At 35.8% G+C, this 10,795-nt stretch overlaps 1 protein-coding gene across 2 annotated transcripts; it reads right to left on the bottom strand.

Annotated features, from left to right (window-relative positions):
• Positions 1-310: 310 nt before the first annotated feature.
• LOC117105353 lies at positions 311-9,766 on the bottom strand. Of its 2 annotated transcripts, none has more exons than XM_033246475.1 (5): positions 9,697-9,766; positions 3,495-3,605; positions 1,820-2,129; positions 608-1,212; positions 311-459 (listed from the first exon to the last, which is right to left on the bottom strand). In XM_033246475.1, the coding sequence occupies exons 3-5, from the start codon at positions 2,056-2,058 to the stop codon at positions 350-352; spliced, it is 954 nt and encodes a 317-aa protein (XP_033102366.1). In that variant the 5' UTR covers positions 2,059-2,129; positions 3,495-3,605; positions 9,697-9,766; the 3' UTR covers positions 311-349. The 2 variants fall into 2 exon arrangements, with proteins under 2 accessions (XP_033102366.1, XP_033102367.1); XM_033246476.1 differs by lacking the exon at positions 9,697-9,766 and adding an exon at positions 6,359-6,395.
• Between the last annotated feature and the right edge of the window lie 1,029 nt (positions 9,767-10,795).

The following is a 10,795-nucleotide window of genomic DNA, read 5'->3' as shown; positions in this document are numbered from 1 at the left end:
TTCATTTTAACACTGTATACATTGTATTTAAAACCCTGTTCTATTACACTCTGCATTAAGCGCCACGGCTGTCTCTTATACACATCTAGATGTGTATAAGAGACAGACTATGAACATCGTCAAACAACATTCAAATTACACCATCAAAAACAAAATACAAAACCATAAGACTAAAATTAACATCAAGACAATTGCATATAAACTTAAACCAAATGGCAGTGAAAACAAACATAAAAACATTTAGGATAAATTACAGGAAAAATTACAAATATATACACAACTCTTACACAACACTTTTAAAGAAAAACATATAAAAATTAAGGGAATGTGGCAATTATAACCAGGTAGTTTATGAATTTGTTGAAACAAAACCAACAAAATGTCTAGTTATGTTAGTCTTCTTACCTTTCACAAACGATTTTACAAACCCGAGTTCTTCTTCGACCGCATCACCTATGCCTGTATACAAAATCAATAAATATTGCAATAGGTCGTGGATATTAGGTACTGTGATATTAAAATACAAGTGGTGTGATAGTACTCTTTTATTTCATTCGGAATGCATTAGGTCAAAAGGTATAAATAGTACAGTTATGTAGAATCTTACCAATAGTTACCCTCACTCTGGTTTCGTGCAGCTTTCTAAAGCGCACAAGTACGTCACCGAACATTTTAGCTGTCTTTAGATGATTTTCTGTGTGTTTCTTGTATTCATTCAGTAGCTTCATAAAATCTTCGGTGCTCTTAGCTTGATCACTTAAAATTTGCTCAGATTTTGTTTCGGCTCTGACAGCCAATTTATCTGCAACAATATCTGCTCCAATATTTGTTGCTCCTCCAAGTGCTGCAATTGCTCCTGCTGCAGCAATACCACCAGGAGTAACTATCGCTAATGCCGTTGCCCCTACTGCAGCTGCTGTTCCTACAGCAGACACGGAAGAACCAACTACCTTAGCAATATTTGCATTCTTCCTGTCATCACTCATCTCATCTGCAATATCTCTCAAACTTTGTATGGCATTTCTTCTTGCTCTTTTCCATTTCTTGTAAAGCTCTTTTAGATCATCTTTATATGTTGCGTCTTTAAACAGGTCTCTTATGTACTCTCCTGCTATCTTCTCTTTCTCACTAAAATCCACTTCTCGGATTATCAAACTCTTGACAATCGGAAAAAACGGAATGCGGTATTGACCTAATTTACCTAAACACATCCTTGAAATAAGAAGAAACTATATGAATTAATAGGAGTGATGTTTTGCCCTACCTGACGTGTTATCGTACTGAATACTCAGTACGTCCCCAATTACTAGCGAACAAAATTCGCAAGTGATTCGGTTGGGAATCGAACCCACGACCTCCAAGTATCTAGCCTGATGTCTTAACTACTACACCAAGCGCACGCTCGGTGGTCGTACTGAGTATTCAGCACGATAACACGTCAGGTAGTGCAAAATATCACTCCTATGATATTTTCCTGAGGCAAACTCGCATCGTAATATATAAATTATCAATGTCAAAATGCATTAAAGCCTAGCACATTATGGTTAAACTTATATAAATACGTTTGGCTTTAAAAGCTAAATGTGGTACGAGAGTTTAAATATGTAAAGTGTGATATATAGTATTGAAGAATTCAAGTTTGTTTATAAATCAATAATAAATAAGCCGTTATGACTGTAAAGGATTTTTATATTATTATTGAATTTATTATTGAACAATATAGGCCTAATAGTAAAATCCTAATGCCAAATTCTAAATTCGGAATACAGACAAAAAAAAAAAAATAATTGTAAAAAATGTATGCCATATAATATCTTACATTGAACCTGGCACGTTGCCGACAGCATAGCCAACCAGGGTTACAGCAACTGTAAAACCTCCCGTAGGAATGGTATTAGGATCGTTTATCCAGGCTCTCACTCTTTCCGTTTCTTGTTTATTGCCATGTTTTTCAACAAGTTCCAAGATTAACTTTGAGATTTCAGGCTTCCAGAGGTTAATCCCGGTTTTAATTTGTTTAGTTGCTGCCGATCGTGGGGTTTGGGCATTACTTAGCATGGCTGGTGTGTGTGACGTTGAACAGTAGTTTGGTGGAAACTTGGTTGACTGTCGACTTTCAGATTGTATCGCTGCAAAACACAGAATTCATTCCATAAAAGTATGCTTACGTAATTTAACCTGATACACTATACTTATTCTACAGCTGTGGTCTACCCACAAGGATACTGTCGCCATGGGTCTTAATTGATTTATTTGAAAAAATAAAATAATTTTTAGACTTGATGTCACTTCTATACTATTTTAATTGTACTACAGCACAATATTAGGACACTTCAATTCATTACAATTTTTGCACCATAAGATTGATATGATATTTTGCCAAAATAATTGGTACACTTAACTTTCCACCATTTCTTGCTTATTGATGGTCTTTCATTTGTTGCTTCTGTAAAACCATCACAAAAACATTTGACCAACGGCAAGGGAGGAGCGATGTCCCAGAACCTGTTAAGGGGTCCAGGGGGCAAAGCCCGCGGAAGTTCTAACAAATTAGGATTTTGAATGCTTAAGGCTCGTAATCGATCTACAGGCTCATATTCCAAGTTACATATGATTATTTTTTTCCTAAGAATGTGTTGAGGTCTCATTTTGATAGTCACTCTGACGGGAATCTGCCTCCACAACTGGCACCACCACTTAATTTCAATTAATTAATTTGTTGGGAACTGACGGTTTTGAGTAGCATGGTAAATCATATTCATCTATTAGGTTGTTTACAGGCCCGTATGTAGGCTGAGGCTGTTCAAACTATCGATAAGCCTGCTTAAGAACGCCCTACCCGCGGGAATAACACAGGTTGAAAATTGCAATTATTCCAATTAAGGATTGAAGATTTTTTAATGTTGTTGATGTTAGCTTAAGGACAGAACTTTTTTTCATGTTCGAGTCTAGCCTCCACTTTCCCAGTGGCGTAACTACCGCGGGTTCAGCAGGTTCATTGAACATGGGCCCCAAGCTCCAGGGGCCCTGATCTATAAGTGTCTCGCCCCCTTATATAATAAAATCTAAAGCAATGCTTATTGTGACTTGCTTCCTTCCAGCCAAGTAATTTTGGAACCACAAATAACTCGTTTCCTTTACATCCTTTACAAATGCATAACAAAAATACTGCGACTGAAATGAAAGGGCCACCGAAATAATAAAATACCGTAACATAATAAGCCAAAAATATCGTACATATTATACGTGCTGTACCTTATTATCAGCGTTATTGAAAATTAATACAATGTGTAAGCAGTTATCATAACATTGGTTCTTTTGGGTACGCGTTCATGAATATGACGTGTGTACGGGTTAGACAAAGATGGGAACGGGTCGGCCAAAATGTGTGTACGGGCTAGCCAAAGTGGGTAAAGGTTGACGTGGGTACGGGTCGGTTTGAGTACGGGTTAGCCAACACCATATATTTGCAATTTGAAATTATAGGGACCTACTTTTAAATTGTACCACCAGCTGTCAAGACCCAATTGGGTCGCGGGAAATTTATGTGTGGACTTGGTCATCAGTTTAACAGTCTGTCTGTTGATAAACCAACTTTTTATTCCCTGTAAAGAAAAAAATGCTATTAACGAATCAGGTTGAAGAGAACAATAAAAGTACAGGCGGCACAAAATCGGTGTGATGCTAATACAGAGTACAGTATGACTTTAAAAGAAGCTATTGACGAAACACAATGATCAGAACAAAACACAGAGACACAACTTGGCGTCATATAGCGTCCTGTATGACTTGAATTATTTACAGGACAATGGAAATGTAGTTTTATAAGCACTGTTCTTTGGTTGACTAGCTGTTTATTATCATGTAAAATAAGTAGTCTTACGAATGTTTTTGAGATAAAACCTATATCCAGCGCCTATATGTTATTAACATTCTATAGGCGCTATAAAAACATTGATTATTATTATACCGAGACGTATTACAAAATAACCTAAATTTAGTTGTGTTTACCTCTATGATTTAACAATGGGCTTCTTCTACCATGATTCTCAAATCATGCATCGACTCTGCAATTCTTCAATCAACTGTTAGCATGTCTATGATAATTTTTTTACTTCCTTTTGGGCTGCTATGTTAACTTTATAAGAACTGTCTAATAAGTATACCAGTATTGAAAGTATTTTTCTGTTGACATGGTTTAATTTTAGATCTGAGTGGGGTAACCCCTAAATAATCATAACGCGATTATGGCTTGTTTGAAGCACACAGTGAAGAACAGAACCACGAAAAGTACCCAGTGATCACGTTTTGGCGCTATTCATTCTATTTATGGCCTACAGTTGCCTAGACCTATATCATCTTGCTCATTTTCAAACCGCCCCCTGCACATGGTCATTACCCAAGGATTGCATTTTTGTCTTCACATTATTGAAAATCTATTTATCGAAATTTGTATTATGTTTTAATTTTTTTCATTATTTTGTTTTTCTTCACGGGCCAAATTTAATTGGCCCGTGGGTCAGCTATTACGAACCAGCGCAATAGACGTAATTTTATTTGTGTTTATCTTATGACTTAACAATGGGCTTCTTCTACCATGGGTCATAAATCAGGCATCAGGACTCTGCAATCTTTAACATTTTAATAAGTCTATGATAAGGTTTTTACTTCCTCTTGGCTGCAATAAGCAATAAGAATACCAATCTTGGGAGTTTTTTTTTTTTTTTATAGTTCTGTTCATAGGGGCTGAGTGGGGTAACCCATCATAACGCGCTTTTGTCTTGTTTGAAGAATAGAACCACTGAATGTACTCAGTGATCGACATATTATAAATATGGCCTATATCGTCTTGCTCATTTTCAAACCACCCCGGGCACATTACCCAGGGGTTGCATTTGCCTTTATTTTATTGACTTAGGCCTATTTTTATTTTTTAAAATTGTTTTTCCACGCGGGCAAAGTGGAGACCACTCCTAGCAAGTGGTCTCTACATAGAGGTTCCTAATTCGAGACCGAACATCGAGACCGCCGCAAAGGAAAATGCTGATCAATTGTGTATCAACATCCTGGAATCAGTGTATAAGCGTATATCTAATTTAAGGCAAAAGTATACTGTAACTGTTTGCAGGGGTGGCGCCAGGATTTGCCCGACGGGGGCCGAGGTCCCCGATTGGGGGGGGGGGCGATGCCCTCGACTAGGGGTCAGATTTCCCCGACAAAAGGAAAGTGGGCGTGGTCGGGCTTCGATGAAAAGGTTACGAAGTCCAGAGGGCGAAGCCCCGAACATTTTGACAACTTAGTGGTTTCAAAGGCTTATTTAATTGATTTTAGAATCTAATAATATGTAGAAAATACATATAATATTTTTTTTCTCCCCAACGAATTGTGCTATTTCTTCCCGACGGGGGGGGGGGAGGCCCCGTTTCCCTCCCCCCGCTGGCGCCACCCCTGAATGCTTGCGAAAACACTTAAGTAAGAAGTAAAATTTAATTAAATCTAGCAATTTTTTTTTTTGGGACAAACATTCCTCATGTATGACTATAGTATGTATTGATATATAATCCGACTAATCATAGGGTGGATTGTTTCTTACTGTGTTAAGGTTCTAAAAGGTAATACTGCAACACTATATATAAAGTTATAATATTAAAATTATGGTCTCCGAGACTGTCCCAATTTCTGTCTTAAATGTCGAGATAGTTCACAGTTTAACAGGAAATCACCAATCACACTATGAAAGTATCTTATAATATATTAACACCAGTTATCTTACCTTAGAAGTTTCATTTGACCAGTGTCATAATTATCATTATCAGTGAGAGAAGAGATAATGTAGACCAGGAATATTAATAAAACAAAGGTCACGCAAAACTCCGTTAAATACAGGGATGCGGTCGTTATAAAAGAGATAGCGGATAATACCCTGTGAGACAATCTAAATCCAGACACCCCCCCCCCCACCAAAAAAAAAAAAACTGGCATTGTCATAATGGTAGTCAACTCGGAAATCGATCAAGAAGGGTCGGTGCGGACGGGGAGCCAGTCTTGGCGGCCCAATCCGTGACGGAAAACCAAGGAATCACTTAACCCTGTACCAAAGCTGCTGTAGTCGATAAGGCAAACAGGAAACATATTTTAAAAATGTAAAGGAAAGCAAATGCATACATTGAGCAGGAAGTAGCTTGATAAATTTCAGAGTGAATGTACCGCATGAATCATACGATGGATACGATATCGTTATAAATATTACATTTGGAGCACAGTGCAAAGATAAACGAGAAAGCAAGAAGAAACATTAATTAAAAAAAAAAACTTAAGCAAATGGAAAGTGATAATAAAGAAAATCAAAAAAGTTTACCTAGTCAAGTGGAAAGGTACAGTGATAAGTTATAGTCCTGTCTCTTATACACATCTAGATGTGTATAAGAGACAGGTGAAGAACAGAACCACGAAAAGTACCCAGTGATCACGTTTTGGCGCTATTCATTCTATTTATGGCCTACAGTTGCCTAGATTAGCCGGTTTTACCCACCCACTATTTCAAACGGCTGTCTCTTATACACATCTAGATGTCTATGTAGGCCCTCTTTAGGCTAGACGCGCCTAGACAGTTGGAACTTGGAAGCGACGATCGAAGAAAAACGGTTAAGCAAGCCAGTGACTTCGCTAACTTCCATTCCTCAGTATTAAAATCCTTCCATCATGGGCACTGTCTAAAACTTTCTTCCAGCTTATCTCTGAAAAGATTGTAACCTTTTCGTCTGCAGTTGGCTCAACATGAATTACACAGGAGCCAGTGAGCTTCTATGACGGCCTAGGCTCGGACATGACACGTTGTTGTTTGTTGTTATTTCGTGTCAAAAATAACTTTTTTTTAAATAGACAAAAATGTTTGAAAAATTCAAAAATATTGAAAAAAATTTTTTTTCTTTTTTTTTGTATTTTTTTTTTATTAGAAGAAATGTAAACCCCAAATATAGTGCAAATATTTGTAAGATTGTGTCCTCTCACTCACAGTTATGAATTTTCCTTTCTGTTTTCCATTTTTTTTTCTCCGTTTATAAAATACGGTACCCATTCGGTGACCATCATTAGATTTTTGCTAATTAAAGCTTGATTTCCGCTCCTTTGCATATTTCCCTGCGATATACAACATTTTTAACACTTTAAATTTGTTTTTTTCATTCATCATTATTTTAGACAAGGTACAAAAAAGTCTGCCATATCTACGACCATACCGTACTACATCTGAAGAGCAAGAATATAGAAGTTGTTAATAGTTTAAATGATTTTTTTGTTCTAGAGTGGATTTTTGATATGCCATTAATAATAGAATCAACCTTAAAATCGATCTTTGCATGTATGCTGTAACCATGGCTGTAAATTGTGATTGTTACAGCATGCACGTAAAGATCGTACGCGGCGGATACCCTACGCGGCGCTATTTACACGATCTTTTGTTACTTTTTCGCCAGTGACGTCATGGTAAAATCGTATATAATCGCCTATAACCTCATAAAAAAAATTGCCAAAAAAGATTTTAAGGTTGATTCTATAATTAATGGCATATCAAAAATCCTCTCTAGAACAAAAAATCATTTTGCAAATTCTCTTTTAAAGCCATTTTTTATACATGACAATTGTATCTGCCTTTAAATTTAACAGAAAAGATCCGGCCAGAAATCATGCCGACAAAAGGGGTTCGAAATGTTAACAAATGGACCGAATAGCCCCCTGTCCCCAACTGGTTCTGGCAACAACAGGCTTTTATAGGCATACGCTTCAATGCAGCGTATATTCGGTTTGCACAGGGTAGGTCTACGGTATATTATTATCATTTACAATCATTATAAAAATAATTATTTTGTCATGCTCTGGATGAGAAGTATCCTTAAGAAAAGTCACATTCATATTCACATATGATTACAATAAACTTAATATTAATTTTCCATTGTAACCATTAAGTTTCTATTGTAACCATACATGTGTAAACTAAACATTTAAACATTTAATGTATATATTTTTAATATTAAGTTTATTTTAAATATAAAGAATATGAAACAATAAATTAATATATGAAAATGAGATGTAAGGAATTACATTGGAAGAAAGCGTTTAACATATAAAGCTTTTAAATAATAAGATAATTAATTCTTAACAAAAAAAAAAAAAAAAAACTTAATCTAGGTCTAAGAAAATTTTAGAGGTAAAACAATCCCCATAAAATCTTTATTTGAGAAATCATGATCCTTTTTATGGCAAAATTATTGTAGCTTTCTGCGATTTTGTGTATTTATTGAGGAAAAGAACTTTTGTTCAGATTTTCACAATTTTAGCGATTATTTTCTTTATCGCAAAAATCGCGAAAATTAAGGGTACACCAACAATGAGGGTTCTACAGAATATGTATGTGTGGGCGTGCGTGCTTGCGTGTGTGTGTTAATTAATTTGTAGATTTAGGTTTAAAAACCCAGCTTTTTGGCCAACGTGACAAAAAGAATTTTACAGAGGGTTTGTGAGTAGAAACTATCTAGAATGGTTGCACAAAAATAGTTAAAGCGATTTATCCCATGAGAAAAGGAGTTATGACCCTTTATATAAAGGTCAATCCATTTTTAGTAACAAGCAGTAGGGATAGTCAAGTCTGTCTTACACATGACCCCCCCCAAAAAAAAAACAATTGCAGGAATAAAACATTTTTTATGTGTTTTATGTAGCATACATGCTAAAGAAGAACATAGACAGAATTGTCTAACCAGAATGCGTTTTTTTCATATCGGCAGCAAAATGGCGACAAAACACTAAAAACTATATATGTACTTTTTGTCTCTAACTCAATGTTTCATGGCCCATTGTACCAATTTTGACCACATTGATTTTGATCTGATCAAGGAACAGTTAATTTAACTGTTCCCTGATCTGATCAATACCGTATACGAATAATTTCAATATAGTGAATAATATTAAACAGCATCCACAATGGCCGCCACATACATTAATTCTGCATATTCATAACTTATTAATTACGGCAGCAATGTTATAGTGGTGATTGCATTGGCAGTCCATAGGGGTATCTAGATGTGTCAATTTAATTGGGATGTCCCAAAGGAAGCGTTCTACTGTATAATTATCTACTGTATGAATGCGTTTTTTTCATATCGGCAGCAAAATGGCGACAAAACACTAAAAACTATATATGTACTTTTTGTCTCTAACTCAATGTTTCATGGCCCATTGTACCAATTTTGACCACATTGATTTTGAACTGATCAAGGAACAGTTAATTTAACTGTTCCCTGATCTGATCAATACCGTATACGAATAATTTCAATAGTGAATAATATTAAACAGCATCCACAATGGCCGCCACATACATTAATTTTGCATATTCATAACTTATTAATTACGGCAGCAATGTTATAGTGGTGATTGCATTGGCAGTCCATAGGGGTATCTAGATGTGTCAATTTAATTGGGATGTCCCAAAGGAAGCGTTCTACTGTATAATTATCTACTGTATATATTAAGTATGTATACTATTATATGTAGCCTGTAATTATAAAAAAAAATCAGGCTCAGGAAGAAACTCAAGAAAAAGTACGATCACAATGCGGATAAAAACTATAAGATCATTATTCTGCAACCAAGCTGGGAAAAACATCAGCAAAATGGACCAAATATTAGCTTAACACTTACCGTACTATTTTTCTGCTGCAGCTAAATATCAGAGCATCAGTGTTAGGGCTCAACAGATACAAACTGCTTGGACTCTAGAGAAAGAAAAACATCAGTACTAAGAAAATTTTTAATTTTTACTACAGAGTCTCAGTTTTCAAAAGATCAAAGCCAATAAAATAATCTCACAATACACACTAAGTTCTAATATCACATTCCACCAATATCAAAACCAGTTTAATGACTTTTCTTTTCGGAAGCATATGTTTTAATGCCTTTGTTCATTCACACAACAATTTTCATCTTAAATAGATTAGTTTAAGACAGTATCAAACAATTTTGATGAACGTTAATATCCTAGTTGCATCCTGTAAAGCAGCATTGGAAAGCAGAACATACACAAGAACGTGTTCCTTTTCTTTAAAAGTGCACAAATTCTAAAATATAATGATGCTCAATGCCATATTCATAACATAATAACATAATTAGTAATACCAAAGATAATAAATAGCAGAAGATAGAGCAGCTTCCCAATATAGTGGAACATCCGTTCAAAAGGCATTGTGGGTACACGGAGAGCAATTTTACTGCAACCGCGCGGCGGCGCTATATATAAAATAATGAAGGCGCTGCTCTTGTTCGCTTGTTTCCTTTAGTTTCTCCATTTAGTAAAATGTTCAAATTTTACTGCAACCGCAGGAGGGCGAATGTTCCATCGATTTTAATGCAAATACGCGGAGCAGCTCATTCTTCTGCTATTTAAGTTCTTTGGTAATACTATGGCGGTGCTTGCAGTGGCAGTCCATACATTTTCTGGGGGTATAGAATATATTGATAACATATAAGAAACAAATAGCTCCATGGTACTACTAAGTTTTGTTTCTTGTAAAGAGAAAATATGAACTGGATGGTTGTGTAGCATGATTCTAACATCAACAATTTCGTCGAGTGAGCTATTAATATTCACATTTGCAATTTTTAAGCCATGCTCTGATGACGAAATGATAGCAAAATTCCTGAGCCTGTAACATAGGGTCCAGAGTTCACCTCTATATCACATGGGAGTGTTTTAAAAGCAGCGGTAGAGTTGCCACAGTAGGGAGCTCCCGATTGATAACTT

Source organism: Anneissia japonica, unplaced genomic scaffold (genome assembly GCF_011630105.1).
Source record: "Anneissia japonica isolate Jap-2015-1 unplaced genomic scaffold, ASM1163010v1 scaffold287726_len2788222_cov184, whole genome shotgun sequence".
Classification (NCBI taxonomy): Eukaryota; Metazoa; Echinodermata; class Crinoidea; order Comatulida; family Comatulidae; genus Anneissia; species Anneissia japonica.
Note: the sequence above shows the minus strand (reverse complement) of the source record. Positions and strands in the feature narration are given on the sequence as shown.

Bases quoted from the DNA above. Each gene is read 5' to 3' on its own strand.
- LOC117105353 (XM_033246475.1), bottom strand. From the start codon at position 2,058: ATGCTAAGTAATGCCCAAACCCCACGATCGGCAGCAACTAAACAAATT. The intron at 1,213-1,819 runs GTAAGATATTAT...TCTTATTTCAAG, and splicing joins GGCAACGTGCCAGGTTCAAT to GATGTGTTTAGGTAAATTAG. The intron at 460-607 runs GTAAGATTCTAC...TTTTGTATACAG, and splicing joins CAGAGTGAGGGTAACTATTG to GCATAGGTGATGCGGTCGAA.